Source organism: Takifugu flavidus, chromosome 18 (assembly GCF_003711565.1).
Source record: "Takifugu flavidus isolate HTHZ2018 chromosome 18, ASM371156v2, whole genome shotgun sequence".
Classification (NCBI taxonomy): domain Eukaryota; kingdom Metazoa; phylum Chordata; class Actinopteri; order Tetraodontiformes; family Tetraodontidae; genus Takifugu; species Takifugu flavidus.
Window position 1 is genome coordinate 857,973 of NC_079537.1, and position 21,439 is coordinate 879,411.

The following is a 21,439-nucleotide window of genomic DNA, read 5'->3' on the forward strand; positions in this document are numbered from 1 at the left end:
CTTTGTGAGACGGTTTGCCATATATAGACTTATTCTTAGTCTTCTTCCACACTTATTTCCCTGTTATGTAAAATACATCCAAAATGCTTCTGCTATTTTCCCCCTGAAATAAATAAGCTCATTTTATTTGAGAACCAAAAGTCCGCTCAGCATTGTGAACAGGAATTAGAGCTCCTGTGCTCGGCTGCTGTTTTGTGTCAGCTGGCGGAAGCAATTTAAAATTTTGGCAGGGATGTATAATTTGACACTTTCGTGTGTGCAAATAAGTATTTAGGATATTTTTGACCAAAATAGACATCATTTTTTATAATTCTATATTGATACTGACACTATATGATGGTCGTGACTGACTCTCCTCTCTCCTCTCCTCTCTCTCCTCTCCTCTCCTCTCCTCTCTCTCCTCTCCTCTCTCTCTCCTCTCCTCTCCTCCCCAAGGTTTGATTTTTACTTTAATGTTACAATTTTTTTAAAATTATTGCTTAAATCACTATTAGTTACAGATAGGAAAAGGCTAACTTTTTGCTGTTAGACATGTTTAATTCATTTTTCAGCCACATTTGACCACTCTAGTTCTCCGAGGTAATAAACTATGTTGACACCGGTAACCTTTAACAAAATAATTTTTCTTACTACATCAAAAGGTTAGACCTCTAAAAAATATCTGCAGACCTAATGAGGAAATTCAAGCCAGTGTGACTTTCGTGTAATGAAGCAGTTTTCACATTTGCCTGGATTCTGATGGTTAATTCATATTATGTCTTCACTGCCATGTTTACGTAGATGTGCACCGTTTTTCCCCCTTAAAAGAGCCAAGTTCTGTAAATTAGGAAGAAATGCTGCCATGAGGTTTCCGCTACGGGAACAGTGTTTTGATGTTAAAATTCCTATTGATGTGGAGTCGGCTGGGAGATGCTGGCTGCCATTTTCCCCTGGATGCAAACACAAATAAAGGCAGTCACCCAGACGGCACTCATATTTGCATGTGAGCGTGTGCTAGATATGTTAAAATCTGCTGTCCCCTTCCTGTGGTGAGTGGTGAGTTCTCGTAAATTCTCTGCAGGAGCAAGACAATGTTTATTCAACTGATTTCTAACTGGCTGTGTTATTGGATTATTTGAATTTCATGTTAAAAACATAATGCTGTCTTTTCAGGCTCTGGTTGTCATACATGCACACTAGTAGTTAGCTCATAATATCAGTAAATTAATCATATTATTTAGCTTATTTATTTTAATCCACTGATTTGTGTGATGGTTTTTATTTTCCTCAAAACTTTTCTTTTTTGCTAATTATTATTCCTTCCTCACTTCACACCAACAATAAAAGAATCACTTACAAATGAGTAAACACATTATTTCACTTTATTTAACACATTTCATGTCAGCTGAAAAAAGAATTCTTCTGTTTAGAATAAATAAAATAATCTCAGTGCAGCTCAGAATCCTTCAGTTGTGAAGAAATAGGATATGCGGAGCTACTCGAGTGAAAGATTATTCATGTAAAAAGTCCACATTCCTAGTCTGAGTTTGCCCATCCACAACACCAGTGGCACAGATGAACTCCCAGTTTACTACTGCACCAAAGATGCAGAATCTTGCACTGTCTTTAGTATCTTTCTCAATGACACTTTGGCATATAGTATGCCAGGTATTACAGTAAATCCACCTATTAAGTTGAGATAAAGTATAGTTATCCCACTTCCTGGAGACAATCGGATAAAGTCACCCTGAGAAAAATCTTCCTGAAATATTTTTTGTGTTTATAATTGGCAAAAAATATATATATATTGGAAAAAATGAGCCATGTACCGTGACGTTTTACCAGCTAAACAAATGATCAGCCCCTGAGGGTTCCCTTGCAGTGGAGAAGAACTGATAATGTGCTGTCAGGATGCTCTGCTGGCCCCAAATGTAATAAAGTGTCATCTTGGTTGACATTCCAGCAGCTAAAACTAAAATAAATGCTGCACCGTGTACCCTCCAAGTAGGGGAACATGTGCCCAAGTGTCCACTTCAGTGAATTAAATATGTTTCCTAAATCCATCAATCCAAAGTCCAGGGCTGTGAAAATGACTTGGCTTTCTGCGGATGGTTAGTCTGCCAGGACCCTGAACACTTTGACCCGTTACGCATTTCTGTTAATAGCAGCTGAGCTTCCAAGCATAAAAGAAGGGCATACACCACTCATATTAAATATGAGCGGTTGTATCACTGGAAGCAGAGCTTCAGGAGGAGCCAAAAACCCCAAAAACTACAGTATCTCTGCAGATCATATGTGAATCACAGCACGAGCTGCTGCAGTACCTGGCTCTGTTTCAACACACACACACACACACACACTGGTAAATCTGTGGCTCTTGTATTTTGCCAAGGAAACAATACAGTCCACATAAACAATGCAGTGCACACAAACATAGACACACACACAGAAATCCTCCAGAGTCTTGTTTATTTAGCATACGTTTCAAGGGAATGGTCCATTCAGGGAATTCGTAGAATTCGTGGAAATTCGTGGTGCTGTGTTCACGAACATCTTTCAACAGTTTTTCTTTAAACTTCTTCCTACTTGACTCGAGGTCTGTGTAGTAGGGCTCATGAGAAGCAGCTTTCAGGCATTTTATTAGAGAACACAATAAAATGCTGCACTTTCTCACAGCAGTGATGCATTTACTGTCATACGGCAGCTGCCATTTCATTTTGTTGGCAAATGATGTGGAAATGCCTGTGGAAATTGGCGATGATGCTCCTGTTTAGGGAGATGAAAGCGGAGGGTTGACAATAAGCAACACCACTGCAAAGACAAATACTAGGTGCAGGGAGAGAAATGTGAAGCAGGAATTGTTGCTGAAGGAGCTTCAGATGTAGAAATTAGTTAAATTAATTACTCCAGGTGCACATTCAGCTGTATTATATAAAATTACTTTACTGATGTTTATTTCTTTCTTTTAGACAGTATGAATATTGGAACTATGCAGTGTGTGCCTCTCCCTTCTTTCTCTAAAAGTACATGCCAAGTGGTCCTATTTTCCAGGAGAAAATGACTAAAAATGATCGTTTGAGACATGGTGCTGTTGGGCTAAAGCGTCATTATAGCTCGAGAACTCTTGCTAAACTTGGTGAGTTGCAAGGACAAATGTGCTTAAGACAGAGTTAATGTGCTTTGATGGAGTCTGAGCGATCTGCATGCAGCTTACTGAAGTCCATATCCTGACAAACAATATTATACTGGCAAGTTTATTCTGGCAGGTTCTGATATAACTAATACTTATTGAAGGATTTTGACACCAAGTTTGAGATCTGGTTTCATGACATGAATGTATTCCCCAAAATATATGCTTAAATCTGCTTTTCGGAAGTCTGGCTGGGGATGCACAATGTCAAACAGAGCACATTGACTCAGATTAAGTCCCATCTTTGCAAACTGAAAATGAGCTTATTGAACTTGTTGAATTTTATGCAATTGTGTGAGAAGCAGTAACTTTCCATGTCATTTGGGAGTGGTCAATTGTGACCACATCATTCATTTAAGGAAAATAAATTAAATCACCTGGGGATTCAGAGTGGGGTTGAAGTTCTCCCCTTGTCTTTGAAGGTTCTCTATGCATAATGTGGCCTTCCCCCACAGTCTAAAAACATGCACTTTAGGGATAGTTGAACTGGCAATTTTAAATTTAGTAAATATGAGTGTATGCATACCACCCCTCTCACCCAAATGCAGCTGGGATAAGCTACAGGCAGAATGGCGTGAGGTTTGAAGGCACAGGCGAAGTAAAATCTGACAGCCACTTTTTTTCAAGTCAACATCTTCACGTCCATCTGGCTTCTCCTGCCTGATGCTCTCAAGCCTCAAATACTGCTGCCCTTAATATTTCAGCCTTGGTTATGATGAGGAAATGATCAGAGGTTGTTTTCATCTGTCACTCAGACAGTAAAAAAATCTCTCAGTTTGAAGCATTCCCCTTGATTGAAAATTAAAAAGGCTGGCCATGCGCTGAGATGTGGCGCCGTGACCTGAAACTGTCATTGGTTCTGATCCTGCTAAGGTGTTTCATCTCATCAGTCTCTCTGATCAGAAGGCGCAGGAAAGAATATTGATTCCGAATAATTGCTATATTCTTTTGAGGCGAGGTACTTGACTGTCACCATGCTGTTGAGACACAAATACCGACATGTCATTAAACGTGAAAACGTATCCATTTAGAGACTTGGTCTGCTTGATGTTTCTCCCTTATTAAAGGATTTTGTTTCTTTTGCTTGTTTATTGGGGGGGATTTTCAGTCTTTCTGAATAGTTTTTTTTATTTAATAATTCATAATGAAAGAGTTTAGTTGACACTGTTCCTAAACAATTGTCTGTATTTCACTGTGCAGTGTCTTAGTTCATGTTTTATTTATTAGGCTGATGGTTTTCTAGAAAAATTCCAAATCTGTACAGGTCAGTTTCATTCAGCCTGCACCTCCACCCAGTGGGAGCTATTTGAAAAGGTAATGGCTGTAATGTATGTGGTCTTAGATTGTAACGGTGGGGGAGATCAGAGGGAGCTTTGGCTTCCAGTGTGGGTGAAAAGCAGACAGTGATGTTCTGTGCAAACTTAATTATTTTCTGTGGAACCTTTTCGTCTTCTGGTTTTGTCAAACGACACTGTGACACATTACACTGTGATGTTCTTGATGTTTCTGCCTGGTAAAAGGATATTAGCATCTTCTGTTCAAGGGTATTGTTGCTAAGTATTCTGAGAAACTATAGTCTTTGCTTTGTTTTTTGTCTTTTTTAAAGCTGCCACTGTTAGCTGTACCAGTTTACTATCAAAATCAGGTAAAAATTGCAAGATGATGCTGCAGGCATAATGTAGAGCAGATAGCTAAATGAGACAAAGCTAATTAAGCTACGTAAATGGATAAAAGTACCATAAATACTTGGAATTATATATAAATCCCTTTGAGTTCACATATAGATTTTTTTTCCGCAGATAAACAAAAATGAATTCATTCAGTGTTTCCTGAATGAGTGGAGAGCAGCATGCGCTTTAAAGAAAAGCTATTGGATGGAGACATACAGGAAGGTTTCCATGTCCTGGCAGACAGGCAGGACAGGCTGTCAGGTGACTGTGACATTGTGCAGATGACTCATTCAGGCAACAAGAGGTGTAAGTACCGGTAGGTCTAGCGATGGAGCTGACAGGGTCATTGACAAATGATGAGTCAAAATCTCTCAGTCTGCTTTTCTCAGCTCCCCATTCCTCTCTTGGATTTTTTTTCTTCTGTCAGATGAAAGTAGATGCTGATGTGTCTGTGTCTGTGTGTATTTGCTCTAACTCTAAAAGGTTTAGGGCAGTGAGGTATTTTGATTTGGGAAAAAAGCAAGGTAAGAAAATGGAGAAGTGGTCTTAACCTGTTCTCCTCTAACTAAAAACCTGCACCTGCAAAAAATGTATTTTAGTGTGAGTGTTTCCTGTCAATATTCAGGGATCTCAGGCAGGTACATGAGTCATCAGGACTGCATTTGGCCTTTTTCAGTGATCCAATTTTCTTTCTTTTCTATGCACATACATATAAAGTATGTGTTTGGGTGCAGAAAAAAGCACCCGGAGAGCGGCAACTAGCCAAACAGGTAATTTCCCCACATATTGTGATTTACACCCATAGTCTAATAGCAGTCATAATACAAGGTTACTCAACATAGTAGGCTTCTTTATGATCACTCAAATGGCCAAGTCCCTCTGGCATCCAGAACATTGCGAAATTGTAGTATTCTTTTCCTTCTCTTCCAATTCATCCTTGGCCCATTTTGCAAATTTGACTGAAAACTTAATTGAAATTTTTTGAGTTGTTTTACTCACTGAGACAAAGACAAATGCTGGCTGTCACACAGCCTTCTTGGTGGAGGTAATAGCCTGAAACCATGGTGCGCCCCAAACAACTCCTGAATTTGGGTTATTCTGCCTTTCTTCTCTGCTGATCCTCTCCAGCTCTGTCAAGTTGGACAGGAACAGCTGGGAGACAGTCACTTACTGGCCAAGCACATTCACAGGTTGTCACAATGGATTTCCAGTTGTCTTGACTGTGTCTTTAGAGTCATTGTCTTGTTGGAAGGACTAGTTGAGGGCAAGTTCAGCTTGCTCGAGAGATTGCGATCCAAATTGCAAAAGCACCTCAGGGTTTGGTTCCAGACACAGTAAGATTCCATTTGACAAATAACGTGGGGAGGGATTGACAAAGGTTGACCCAGATGAAGAAGAAAGCATGAGCAGTGCTTACACAAATTCAGTGGCAGCTAACTATTGATGGCTGAATGCCATCCCTTGAAGTATTCTTCCTATTTTTGTCAGCAATGAGATGAATCCTTGAGGGTTCATTCTCCACAGGAACAGTGGCATCCGGTAGTATTTTAACATGAAAGCTGATGTTCAAGGGTAGGCAAAAGCACTGCAGAAAAAAACATGAGACACCAGATACTAAAATAATAATGATACATTTAAGTTTTAAGCGCTTATACACATGCTGAAAGACACTTAACATTTAAAAATCATGAATCACAGCAGAGTTAAAAATAGAGTAAATTATAAAACAACAATAACACAGTGTAAAACACACACACAAAAAGCAAATTTAAATAGGTGAGTTTTGGACATAATTTTGGAAGCTAGGAGGAGTGTGCATATATACCGATGGTTTGGGAAATTAGTTCCAGAGGGAGGGGGCAGTGAGGGACGAAGCTCTGTCCCTCCAGGTTCGGTGCTTGGTCTGTTTAAGTATTGAGAGGATGTGCCCTTCAGATGAGCGGAGGGGTGTGTGATGGTGGAGCAGGTCTATGAGTGTGTGAGGAGGAGGATTTGAAATGAATATGATAAGTAATAGGAGTCAGTGCAGGTTTTGGAGGATGTGGGTGATGTGGTCTCAGAAGTGGGTGTGAGTGTGGGTGAGCAGACAGGCAGGATTGTGGATATATTGGATTTATTGAGGAGTTTGGATGGTACATCATAGAAGATGCCATTGCAAAAGTCTCATCTGGATATGATTAATGCATGAATGAGGATTTATACAGCAGAGAAGGTGAGTGAGGGGCAAAAATGGGCAATGTTCTTAAGGTGGAAGAAGGCGATCCTGGTGATGTGGTTGCTGTGGTGGTCAAACTTTAGCTGGCTGTCAAAAAAGCTTCCAATTTTGTGGGTCTGTGGTGAGAGAGAACCGAGTGCAGTTATTAAAGGTGAGGCAGAAGTTGTGGATGGCTTTGGTGAGGGATGTGGGGTTAGTGATGATTATGTCCAATTTGTCACTGTTCAGCTGAAGACTGTTTTCATCCATAAAAAAGGACCGTGGCTTCAACGGGTACCTTAAAAAAGGCTGTAAATGTTATGGAGGTGGATGCCATTGCGAGTTGGAAGGAATGTGATGTGCCAGTTTGATATTAATGTCAGGTGGAACTGTGTCGGTCCATAATGCATTCCTCATGCCCTCCACACTGCTGAAGACTGTAGCTGGAAGCCTGATGGAAATAGAACAGTCCTGAATGAATGAATCTTTAGCTAAAAGCTCTATTATCAGCCACTCAATAGTGTTCCACTGTCCCTTTATAAAACCTTCAGGCTGAACTACGGTACTGGGATGGATTCTACATTCTACTGGAATTATCCAGTTTTGCAGTCAGGACTCTGAATGCTTACGATTATCGAGGAGTGCTTATAAATACTGGAGCAATCTTAAGTTTTCAGTCAGGTAGACAATTGCAGAAGTCCATAAAAATGTTTCTGATTTGTTATATGCAGCATTTACCAATGAAGCTGACCGTGAAAAACACTTTCCTAACTTAATAATGTGTTAATAAATAACACATTTTTAAAGTCACAGATATGTGTTGTATACACTATATATAGTTTGTTACATTGAGTTAGTTATGAGTAAATGTATTCCTCAGTGTCCCGAACCAGTGAAGTAAAATAAATATGGCATGGTAGTGCAGCTCTGGAACCTACAGATAACTGAGATATTTAAAAAAACAAGCATGCTTTGGAATGATCTCCTTCCTTCCTTTTGCATTCAGGTGAGACCATCATTTTGGAGTCACTTCCTGTCCAGTCATTGTCACCTGAACACAACAAAAAAACTTTAGCAATGCATATGTGGCTTAAGAACTTAATTGAACATAAGTTGATGTGTAGGGTGCTGAATGGGTTTGTGACACCTTGTTAAATAGAAACATGAGGTCAGAACTGGTGGATAAAGATGTTCAATAAAAGGGACAAAGGCCTCATTTTTTTATACTAATAATGGACGCTGTATCACAACTGTCCGCAAATAGTACTTCCATTTGCAAAGTGCACATTACCTTGTTCTTAACCTTTTTCTGCACCACCCTGGGGTGAAGGTAGTGGGAGAGATGAGTTTGTCATCATCAAAGTGGCGCAGATTGTATAGAGAATACTTGCCAGACCTTGTTCAGTCTTTTATTTTGAAAATGATGCTTCACGTAAAAAAAAAATACAATAAGCAGATATCAGCCTGTTTTGGCAAGTGTCTCGGTGTCATCGACAGACTTAGACAGCTTATACCAGCTCCTGGAAGACATGTGGGAGAATTCCTTTTTCCCCTGATCAACAATGCACTGTTGCCTTTCTTTTCACCTCCATTTCGCTTTCAAGTAAACACAGTGAGGCGTGACTGTGGCAATTATTTGACTTTAGAGCTGCTGCCCCGTCCATGTGCTTTCTCGTACCATGTTCAATGGAAATATTGACATATACTATTTTCAATTTCAGGTCACGCTTATATTTAAAATGTGCACAACACGTGCAGTTTTCAAAACCTCTATTTGATTAGGAAAGACATCCTGTGAATGGGAAATTTAAATGGAGAAGTCCTTTAGTCCTTTAAAACTTTTTTTTTTAAGTGTATGAACAGGTGCATATTTTCTCTCAACACACACATGCACACCCACACACACACACTCACATTTGGCTGCTATTGGAGCATATGATGGTGCCAGTTGAGCTGTCATGTTGTCAGTCACAAAGGCCAGCCAAATTATTCTGCCAGCTGCCCCCGCTGTTCCATCAGTCAGCACACATCTTACATTTGCTTGTAATAGAACGCAGTTATAAATTTAAACATTTCCTTCATCTATTTTTTTAGGAGGATGTATGCTTTTACAGTCATTTCCTGCACTTACAAGGAATCAGGCTGCGTTTTAGCGGTGCCATTAACCTTGCTGTAGGGTGGGTTATGTGGTTTATGTCCATGTGCTTTTTCTTTCTTTGTAGGCATGGTGGCCGTGGAAAGATGCTCACTCTTTGTGAATATCTGACCCTCAGTGACAGTGGCGACAAGGAACAGTGTGTCTTTCCAGTCATGAATTAAGCATTGTTTTAACTGCTGCAGGGGAAGATTCAAGAGTCAGCCTCTGGCCTGCACACACATGCCCACACACAAACACACACCTACCAAACTAACCACTCGTCAATCATTTCTTTTCCTGTTTCACCATCATCATGCTTCAACAACCTGTGACAGAACTTAATGTGATTCTGTGGCTCCACATGGTTCAGTGTCTGTTCAGTTCTAATTAGGTTGTGTCTCAAACATATGGAGGTACAGAGCAATTTAGGGCACACTGAAGCTCCTGATGGTGTTGCCTGGTTTAACACAAGGAGGAGATGGAAAGAATCTCAAAACAATATGAAAAGAATATATGGAAGCAAAGGATTATTAGATAATTCCATTTGCTGCTTTTTCACAATTGCAAATGCTTTTGTGTCATCTACATGTTTTTGTCCTTGGTTTATATATGATAATGCGACTGATTTGTAGCTTTTTTGTGTTTATTTGTTACACTGAAGCCTACCTGTGCTGTTCCATCCGCCATCTGCGCTGTTACAATGCTTACAGACGAATACTTCTCTAGCCTAAAATCTCTTTTTATTAATTACCTACTTGCAATTATTATAATAAAGAATACCAAAATAAATAACAACAGGAGACATCTGGTGAAAAACAGACACCTTCTTCACCCCAGCACTTCCGTGTAAACTGCTGTATGTTCGGAAATGCTGTGAGGTCCCCCTCAAACCATTCCATAATTTAACTCCATGTACTGAAATACAAAAAAAATCCCTTGTACTGCGCACACATAAAATAACTACACTAGATGTTTGGATCATAATAGCTTTGATTGTAACAATAATGCATTTGTGTGATTCTATAAACTACCACGTAAATGATCCATATTGCTTTCTTTTGAAGAATGAGAAGTGATAGACTGCCCCAAACTGCAGTACATTAATTGAGTTATGTAAGAGCTAGAAAACAGTAAAGGATGTGAAATGATTTGTTCTCCATAACCTGTTTAATTTAATTTAAAATTGAGAATTGGTGAAAAGAAGCAAACATTTACTGTATATATTGATGCTACTATGTGCAATGTTATGTTAATGTGGTAGTTTATGTTGTTTAACATTTGCTTGGAGGAATGTGTTAAAAACATCAAGGAAAGAATCTACTACAATTTAATTTGAATATATTGCTTTCAAAGTTCTAACATCTTTTTTCAGAATTGAAGCATACAGCGCAGCAATAAATGCAATATAAAATAACACAGCTTTTGCAAATAAAACCTCTTTTGATTAATAGAGGTGAAACTTTCTGTGCCATGTTTCTTTTCAATGTGTCACACAGTACGTGTCATTACTGTTTTATGTGCCCCTGGGTGGCCTGAAAGGCTGCTTGTCCTTGTTGCTGCAGCAGTCATTGCTAGTTGTTCAGACAGCTTCCACTGACAAGTTAGACCAGAGTCTGAGCTTCTGTTTGGACGATATGGAACAGACATATGCATTAGTTTGATAGAAATGGCAGATTTGTCAGCAGTTGTGGTGTCATACAGACACTCCAATGTCACCCCTCCCTGTTAACCACCACAGCAGAATCCTGGCAGTCATGGGAGGGATTTATGGGCCAAAAAATGAGGACCACAGACACAGAAATTATATAAAGAATCCAGAGTTCTTCTGCCAGACTACAGACTTAGAATGACGAAATATACTGAGAAGGGCCTGTAGCTTCCCCTGAGTGCTTTGCTCTCATTTGCGTGTCAAGTGTAATTGCAGCCTCTTTAATTAGAAAAAAATAATTGTATCATGGTAAAATCCAAGATGTGGTACGTTTTCAGATGCTTAATAAATTGAGATCTGGTCAGTTGACATGCTTTGATATTGTAAAATGTTCTAATTTGTTGAAATTCAGATAATAATGACCAACTGTATAGTTGCATTAGACATTTGTAGACCAAAGTGTTTCAGGGCATCTTACAATTTTTCCAAGAAATAAATACACAATTACAGTATATGATGGATTTTTACAGGGTCTGTGTTATCTTGAGTCACAATAAGGATCAACTTAATTAACAACCTTTATCATCTGATCAGGGAAAGTGTTTAAGGAAGCTCTTAGTTGTAAATTGAAGTGAGAAGAGATTAGATGAGGAACGTGTTGCTCTGCCAAGCTCTTGAAATGAAAAGGCATCAATGGTCATTAAAAGTTTCTAATTTTCCTTTAAATATACTGTAAGTCCTTTATCAGTTATTGTTTTGTATGCGTTAAAGAACTCTTTTGACTGCATTGCGGCCCTAATGCTCCAACAGCCATCTTTATTTTTGTGATTTCATCATTGGACATCATTTAATCATTTAAATCTTTTTCTCAAGTGATCAAATAAAAATAAGCAGTATTTAATTCCATTTATGCAATTTTGAAAAGTAAGTACAAACTCATTATTTATTGCACACAATAAGAATGTCATTATTGTATTTATTGATGGACCTGCAACAGGGGCACCATAATTTTCAAAGTGCTCTGCCTTCATTAAATATTCTAAATGAGGGAAACAAGTCAATAAGTATAACTCCAAGTCTTTACATCAAGTTTTTATCCTTATAAAGTCTGAGATGATGCTATGAGCTTGGTTTGTTTAGACTGTCTTCACTGTAGACCCAGCACAACCTTAGCACAGAGGGAATGATTTGTTAATAATCTTAGTTTAGACATAATTTAATGAGTAATGGTGGCACAAATGTACAAAAATGTCTTGATTTTTATCTTTTAAATCAGACGAATTCTATGCATGTGAGTTTAATTTAAAGTTAATTCATTTGATGTGGACCAGGTTTTGTTCCATGGGATCATCAAACAAGTAAAACTGGACAAAAAATTAACAAAGGGGTGGTGATTTTACATTATATTTCACGTTTTCCATTCTAGTAGATGTAATTAATTTGTGTATGAAATTAGATTATAAAAATTAAAAAGAAAAGATAATTGAGAACACAAATAACCCCAACCCTACAAACATATTCATCTTTCGAGTGTTAACTGCCACAAGGCAGCGGGGGGCCTGCTAAGTGCTCCTGGCATTGAAGTTGTTATGCTGTGACCTTTTACCAGGATTACTCTCTGGGTTTCAGATATATGTGTCCTCTCCGGAGTCTTGGAATCCTCACAACGATGACATTGGTGAAACTTGCTGCTGATCTCCTGATAGTCTTTGCCTTTATGCCCAAAATATTATCTATTTGCACCACCAATAACAACAAATAACATTGCTAATTATAGAGCCCCCCCAATTACAATATAAAGCCTTTTAGAATTGCAATTTTCATTTACCTTTTATTGTAAATCAAAATCAAATCAATCTTTATTTATATAGCGTCTTTTGCAATCAAAATTGTTTCAAGGCGCTTTCCAGAATCCCAGGGCCTAACCCCAGACGAGCAACAGTGGCAAGGAAAAACTCCCCTTTAACAGGAAACTCCCCTTTAACAGGAATCATATGATGGACTTTGTGTAACAGGTCACATTCTTCTGTCATTGTAGATCTGCACAGTCTGTGGTCATGAAGGTTTTTGGTTTTTGTCTTGTCGGTGGGGTGACCTGTACATGTACAAAATATAGATGGAACTTTATATGAGTCATAAAAAATCAATTATTTTTTATGCAACAATTAAGGCATTCATTTTCACAATGTGTTAGACAAATGGTTTCTCTCCATCTCGCAGGTCAAAGGTCTGTAAAGGCAGTGGTACCAGTGGAGGGAGATGATGTCAATGCAAAGTAGGTACCCTCTCAATACACTGATCTCTCATCAGCTGTCCTTTACACCCAACACAGGTAATCATTTTCCATCTACACTACACATGTATATGGAGCCTTATGGGTGACAGAACCCAAGGAGACACTTTCCTGTGACTTTGAGCTGCAGTCCTTCATCTGTTCGATCTGGCCACTGACCTGCTCAATTTTAACTTTCCCTCCTCTGTCTAATTAATGTTTGGATGTTTGTTCTCTCTTTTATTGGTCCTTCCCACTTTCTCCTCCTTCTTCACCCAGCTGGCCATCAGCAGGCGATTTCAGCTCTGGGAGTCTAGAGACTATTTGGATTGTAACAGGCTATAAAAGTAAAGAATTGAATGGAATGCACATTGATTAGCCTTGGCTGCCTATGGCCCTGTTTCTGGGTCACCACCTCCTTGGAACACTTTTGATGGATACTGATCACTGCAGACTGGGGACACTCTGCAAGTGCCATATTCTGGCCATCACAATTTGACCCTAGTCAAACTCAGTCATCCTTATTCTTGCTCATTTTTCCTATGTTAATTTGCTGCCCAATCCATGTGTGGCACCAATATAAAGAAACAGTTGTACTGTGTTTATACAATATGGTTCAATATACACGTATCCACATCTCTGGTTCAGATCGATGCACTAATGCTGTTTTTTTTGTTCCTCCCTATTGGGATATGAAAATAGGGATTTAGTGTTGCATGGGTGGATAAAATAATTAAAGAAATGTCCCTTTGGTTTATATTCTTCTTAGTAAAGATGGTCAGGTTTGAGATCCTGGGAGGCTGAGCAAAAACAAAGTTAGGATTAATCAAATGGCAAATAAATAACACCAAGAATATCACAAAAAGAACATGGAGGAGGAAGATCCCATAAATCCAAGCTACCTGATTTGCCAAGCAACACCAACGATCGACACAAAATTGAACTCTTCAACAGATGTGTATTCTTCATGGAACAGCGTGCACTTGTCTCATTATATCATTGCTTAAAACTCGTGCAAGTGATCCACTGAGATTGTTTAATTAGCATTTGTTTAAGTGCATTCCATCTTGTGTTATTTATACTTGCTGTCTGGATGTCTTCCCAGTTTATTTCCCATGATAGTGTTTTTAGTTTATTTGCTTCCCACGCCTACTGTTCGTATTTGAATTCTGGGTCAAGTGTCTCTTCTCAACTGCTGTTTTCATTTCTGCTTTTCTTATTCAAATTAGATTTTTCTTATGAGTATACATGATACAGTACTTATTAAGTCGAAAAAAACATGACATTTACCATTTACTTTACACATTACTGTGTGTTTGTGTTCCACTTAAATCCTCCTCCATCACAGTCATGTATCCCTCCCACTCGATCTTCCTGTCCATTTAGCCAGTCCACCTCTTTGTAACATCACAGTGATTGCTTAATTGTCTCTATCCCTTTACAATCAGCCCATTTTGCATGTCTGTGTTGCTCTCTGCAGTGAGCGAAGCAGACAGCATGATGAAGGTGGCAGAGTGGCAGCAAACCTACTACGCCTCAGACTCTGGCATCCACTCAGGGGCCACCACAGTCCGAGACGATGAGAGCAGCACTGACTACAGCGGCCGGAAGAAGTACACTGGCAGTAGTACGACTCCTGCTGCCAACCCCGCTGGAGCAGGGGAGCCAGCATCTGGAACACTTGAGAGCCCCACAGGTTAGCAGGTCAACATTTCTGTCGCCATCATTATCAACTCTTTGAGGCTCCTTCCAGTGATTATTTGGCCTATTTAAGATATTTGCAATAGTGTGTTGTTAAATGACAGTAGGACATAAGTAAGCATCAGTGTTCAGAGGGTTGCTGCAACTCAGCACGATGCTACAGCAAATTGCTCAGAGGCAAATTTGATTAATTTCATTTTCAGACATATGTGCACATCTCTGACTCCATATATTATGTAATGGAATTAATTAACACCACTTGAAATTTAAAATTGTTGATGTGTAAAAGGGTATGACCATCCCATGGTAAATTCAGCTCCTTTTATTTTTAAATAAGACCTTTTTAAACAACACGAATACAATCGAGCATTGCAGTGACTAAAGAATCACACTTTCTTGCGAATGACATTATCATGTTAACTAAGGATTCTCCTTAAGGCTAAATAGAAACATGTCAAGTAAACAGGGAATGTGTCATCTAATTGTCAGAGATGAATACCACCTCTACTACAACCACTAAGAATAAGAATAAGAAAAAAGGAGAGTGCTGGAGCCTATTCAACTCATTTTCTTAATGAAATCCGATATAATCCATCATCACTGAATACCCAATGGTAGTCTCAACACAGACACACATTCTAACAGCATTCTAACATTCAGACTCCTCTACAGACTTTTTTGCATTTTCAAATTTGTGAATTTTACTGATCATTTGGCCTTCAAGGACATGGTTCATTATGTTCCATTATTAACTGTAAAACTTTAGCCAAATGACCATACAAGAAAGCTCTAATAGCCAACCATCAATGCACAACACAAAAAGGGATCCTCATTCAAGCAAGGCCAGTAACACCAATGATGCCAATATATTTTTCCAAAGCAGTACTCTGACTTGTCTGATGTGTCTGCTACTGATTTTTCCGCCACTATGTTTGAGAGCAAAACATTTGATTTTAACTTCCTTTAGTGATAGTGATAACTATCTATAATCGAAATTATCCTCGCTTTGCATTGGACACAGACAGGACACAGAAGGAGGACATCTTTGATGATCTGATCTTGATCTGGAATTTGCTTCTGAATTATGATTTTTATTAACTCCACTCATAGTCCATTAGTCGCTGACACGCATGAATACATACTGGCAGATTGTTACACTTTTTTTAAGTCTCAACGGCCAATGTGTGACTAGAGAAATGGAGTATTTGCCAAGAATGTGAGAATATGTATTATAATAGCTTAACCTCAGTGTGATGTCCACACTTGTGTTTTATTTGATATAAAAGCAGTCACCAGTCATTTCTGCAGTCAACAAATGACAGTCTCAAAAATTACATTTCTTATTTACAGTCAATCAATCAATCAACCAATCAATCAACCAATCAATCAATCAATCAATCAATCAATCAATCAATCAATCAATCAATCAATCTTTATTTATATAGCATCTTTTACAATCAAAATTGTTTCTAGGCGCTTACAGAATCCCTTGACCTGACCACAAACAAGCCACAGTGGCAGGAAAAACTCCCCTTTAACAGGAAGAAACCTTGAGCAGGACCATGCTCATGTAAGGGGACCCTCCTGCTGATGGCTGGCTGGGTAGAGAGGGAGGAGAGGTGAGGAGAGGAGAGGAGAGGAGAGGAGAGGAGAGGAGAGGAGAGGAGAGGAGAGGTAGAGGAGAGGTAGAGGAGAGAATAGGCATAGATCTTAGAGAATACATACAGAAATACATTATATTAAGTAAATTGTCTAAATACACAAATGTGGTATAGTGAATTGCAAAAGTTGTTGACTTTGTCATCGACTCTCCTGTTAGTTCTGAAGCATGCCCATTGTAAGAAATGCTATTATGTATCAGTATAATTAAAACTTATTCAATTGCTCAGTAGTTGTCATGTGGCGAGTTAATGCAAATGGTTTCCTTTAAATTGGACACATTAAACACATGCAGATAACAGTCAGTTCAATGTTAGCTGTGTGTTCAGCACTGACTTGAACAAGCACCTTCATTTTCCTGTTATAAATACATGTTTAGGCATAATTCAACCAATTAATCGCATTAAATCGTATCAATCGTATTAGAGAATCAGCTTTATGTTTCATAGCCTTCTATTGTCTATTTCCATGTCTTTGCTAGATTTAGATTCTCAGTACTCACTGACTCGAGCTCAGCGTGTCAGGGCTGCTATGTTCCCAGAGACCCTGGTGGAAGGGGAGGCAGCCATGCCTGTTCAACCAGATCCCACACAACAGAGCAACGTACAAAGGCTGGCAGAACCATCCCATCTTCTAAAGACGGCGATTGTCCACCTGATAAATTACCAGGACGACGCTGAGTTGGCTACCAGGGCTGTGCCGGAGTTGACCAAACTGCTGGCCGACGATGACCCGGTAGGATGCCGTCACGCTGAATCACTAAGAATTCACCATCTAAGCTTTCGGACAGGTAGCATATTTAATTGCCCTTCTAGGTTGTGGTGAACAAAGCAGCCATGATCGTCAATCAGCTGACCCGTAAGGAAGCCAGTCGACGAGTGTTGGTGCAGTCTCCAGCTGTAGTTGGTGCTGTGGTGCGTGCCATGACAACAGCTGCTGACATGGAGACAGCTCGTTGCACAGCCAGTGTACTCCACAGCCTGTCACATCAGAAGGAGGGACTCCTGGCAATATTTAAGTCTGGAGGAATCCCAGCACTGATCCGCATGCTAAGGTAACATCTATGATATCTCACTGTAAGTTGTTTGGACAAAAGCGTCTTCTAAATGACTAAAATGTAAATTTCCAGAGAACCTCTATTCCAAGTGATGGAAAATAGGATAATCTTAGCGGCCCTTCATCATCTGCCTTTATTTCAGAGTTGATTGAAGTTAATATTAGATAGAAGTGGAAGTGAAGCTTCAGCATGCACAGATATGCAAAGGTTCTGTCTACAATGAGAATAAAACTCTCTATTTATACTTATGCTGTTGTGTTAGTCAGTTAATCAATGCAGGCAAACATTTAGCAAGCTGCTTTGCTAATTTTCAGTAAGTCAAAAAAGAGATTTTGTTTCTATACAGATATATATTTCATGATTTTCTTAGTGTTCACCGAAGTCTGTCACATTAGGGTTTTTTTCCCACAGATTCTGGGACTGTCAAAAATATCATTAAAATGCAGTTTTATGTAAAACAGTATCAAAATTTTCCACCGACTTAATACCCAGCTGTGGGATTTCTTTTCATGGGGCCCAAAATCTCTGGCAGCGCCCCTGGTTCTCTCATTGAAGCTGATAGTTTGGAAATTGACTCTCAACATCTTCAGCTGATGATTGCCCTGTTAACACACATTAATGTGGCACAGCCCTGACAGCACAACAGCTTTCTATATAAGTGCAAAGTCTCACACCATTAGTCAGTACATAGCCAGTAAATGCAACAGTGAATTTTGTATACCGTATTTTCACGACCATAAGGCGCACTGTAATAAAAGGCGCAGTCTTAGTTACGGGTGCTATATCTGTGTTTAGAACATACATAAGGCGCACTGTATTATTAGGCGCATGCTAAAATATACAGTAAAAAATGACAACGGAAGTAAAACAGTGAGTTTTCGACACATTTATTGAACAAAATATGCATTCTTCTGCCACAAAACCATCAAAGTTTTCATCTTCTGTATCTGAATTAAAAAGCTGCGCTATTTCAATGTCCAACAGCCCGAATTCCTCTTCTTCATCATCTGAATCAGACTCACCGACCGGTTCCGGTTCAGCGTTGATTTTGTGAAAGCTCTTACAATACATGAAGACGGTATCATAGCCCATGCGTCTACAATCCACCCGCGTATGGTGGCATAACTTGCCCGCTGCTGCCTCATAGATGTGGCTGGGCGCGGTTATCTTGTCGCGGCAGTAGGTGCGGCTAATGGCCGCCCTCTCCTGGTAATCTGCGGGCAGCTGCTGCGCAACAGTTGTCCTTGCGCATATGGAGAGATGCCGCCTCCTCATGAAGCGAGGACACCAAGACGGACCTCCTTGGAATGTCAATGTCTCAATGTCCATTTCTTCAGCAATCGCTTTGGCCTTTTGTCGAATGGTGACAGTAGAGACGCCCCTTCAAGTTGTTCGCTGTTCCACAACCAACTGTTCCACTCGGTCTTCCAGCTCAGGCCACCTTGCTTTGTTCCCGCGGAAACTCAGCTTCGTCTTCCTCACTTTCGTTCACTTTCTTGTTTTCTCCACTTTCTGATCATGGACTCATTTACATTAAAATGTCTTGCAGCTGCTTGATTGCCATTTTCAGCCGCATATTCGATGGCCTGTAGTTTAAAGTAAGCCTCATACGTGTGTCGCTTGACCGGCACCATTTTAGAGGATCCTTACGCGAAGGTGTGCTGCTAATCGATGGGTAGAGCGTTTACCGTAGTACACCCACCAAAGGCACACAGCAGATTTTGGAACTCAGTCCACACACAAGGCGCACCATATTATAAAGCGCACCGTAGATTTTTGAGAAAATCTCAGTGTTTTAGGTGCGCCTTATAGTCGTGAAAATACGGTACTTCAAAGACTGGACAAAAACAAAGATTTGTGCAATTACAATATTGGCAGCTCAAATCTAAATAGTGTCATGTTACCTAACTTCTTGAGAGCCTGAGTCAGCATATATGGACAGATATGTGCTCATATTAAAGTGTTCTTCTGTTTATCTTCCATATTAATCAATAGTTTAATGGCTAATTTTGGTCAAAATGGATCTTTAACCTATACAGACTCAACAAAGGTGGCATCGCCATCAACCCAAAGAAATTTCTTCTGTGTAATGTAACATGCAAAAAAAAGTGTGCTAGAGTTTTATTAATAGAATATGTAGTACAAGTTTCTGTTTTCAGCATTGAGGTTAAAATGCAATTAAAAAATACCACAACACATGCTTGTGTGATGTTCATTTCACCACCATGGCAACATAGGCTGGACTGTATGAGTCTTCTTTATGTGCAGATACACTGCCACGTCTGTTAGTGTCCATTTAAGTCCCTCTTAAAACCTACTCTGCTACCCAGAGAAATAAAGATTTCAAATTCATGTTATTTGAAGATAAGAATTTTTTAGCCCAGACTCTTTGCAGTTCATTGAAATGAACCACTTTTTTCTTACTGAACACTTAGATAGTGTATAAGTGATATGAGACATGGAGTAAGGATGAAAAAGAAAAGTCTATTCTGCCAAAGGGCAAAAACGGATGATGATGGTGAAAAAAGACGTGCACTCTAAGCTCAAAAAGACATGCACTCTAAGCTCAAATAGTGTTGGATCGCAATACCTCTCGTGTGTCAATGCCAATCCACATGTTCTTTAAATGAAGACTTCAAGAAGAAAAATGCCACTTTCAAAATGTATTTAGCAAATAGAACCAATTCAAGATACAAATATTACACAGCTCCGGGCCAGTTCATAACCCTACAATAACAGAGTCACTTGCCAGGACATGAAGTCTGACAACCGAACTATCCCTTGACCCACTCTTTTATAGAAACACATGTAAATTATTGACGCTAATTCAGTCCAATCCAGTCCTTCTTATTGGATTACCTCGTCTTCTTCTTCCAGTCCCATTGGTTGCTGACATAGTCCTTGTTCTCCGTTGTTTTACCAAATGGCCAGATCAAAGTTCACCTTCTTCCTGCAGACATGCTCATCAAGACCACTCTGCTGTCCAGTTTTACGATGGGGGTTTATCACTTCACGTCTGACTGTCTCCTCCTGATTACAACTATCTAAACAACAATCATGTCAAGGAAGGGTCACTGATCTTTATTACACTTACTAAAGATTCTATCATTCCTAACTTCTAAAGTACTTCTAACAAAAAACGGAAACATATGGTAGAACACATGATAACAAGATAAACACATATTCTCTTCAATAGCAAGAACAAATCAGTCTGCATCGTTCAGACCTTAATTACTGACCCAGTGTGAGAGCCCACCCGATGCTCCATTAATGTTAAAATAAATAAATAAATAATTTGATGGGGAAAATTATTCCAATATATTCCTATATATTCCAAAAATGAAATGTTTTTAACAAATCAAATCAAATCAATCTTTATTTATATAGCGTCTTATACAATCAAAATTGTTTCAAGGTGCTTTCCAGAATCCCAGGGCCTCAGGGGAGGAGAGGAGAGGGGAGGAGAGGAGAGGAGAGGAGAGGAGAGGAGAGGAGAGGAGAGGAGGAGGAGAGGAGAGGAGAGGAGAGATGAAGGAGAAGAAGAAGGAGAGGAGAGAAGAGGGAGAAGGAGGGGGAGAGGAGAGGAGAAGAAGAGGGAGGGGAGAGGAGAGGAGAGGGAGAAGGAGAGGGAGAGGAGAGGGGAGGAGAGGACGGACACAGAGCACACACAAAAACACACACAAAAATACACTATTTATACAGCGGGTCAGCGGGGCTGGAGGTCGTCATGCAGCTCCGAAGGCGCCGATACCTGTAAATGAACAGAGAAAGGGGGGGGGGATCAGCATAACTAGTCTGCATCTTAAAAGTAGAGATGGAGTCAGCCTCCCGTACCTGGACAGGGAGCTGGTTCCATAGCAGGGGGGCCTGGTAGCTAAATGCTCCCCCCATTCTACTCCTAGAAACTCTGGGAACCACAAGTAGACCAGCAT

At 39.7% G+C, this 21,439-nt stretch overlaps 1 protein-coding gene across 5 annotated transcripts in view; it reads left to right on the forward strand.

The window, feature by feature from the left end:
• The window catches only part of LOC130514805 (junction plakoglobin-like), a 70,359-nt gene that overhangs the window by 24,029 nt on the left and 24,891 nt on the right, over positions 1 to 21,439 (forward strand). For 2 of the 5 annotated variants that reach the window (XM_057014598.1, XM_057014599.1), the window contains exons 2-5: positions 13,039 to 13,150; positions 14,571 to 14,786; positions 16,932 to 17,185; positions 17,266 to 17,504. In XM_057014598.1, coding sequence (XP_056870578.1) covers positions 13,078 to 13,150; positions 14,571 to 14,786; positions 16,932 to 17,185; positions 17,266 to 17,504 — 782 coding nt within the window. In that variant the 5' untranslated portion in view covers positions 13,039 to 13,077. The remainder of the gene's footprint in view (positions 1 to 13,038; positions 13,151 to 14,570; positions 14,787 to 16,931; positions 17,186 to 17,265; positions 17,505 to 21,439) is intronic. The other 3 variants (XM_057014601.1, XM_057014600.1, XM_057014602.1) reach the window with 2 other exon arrangements.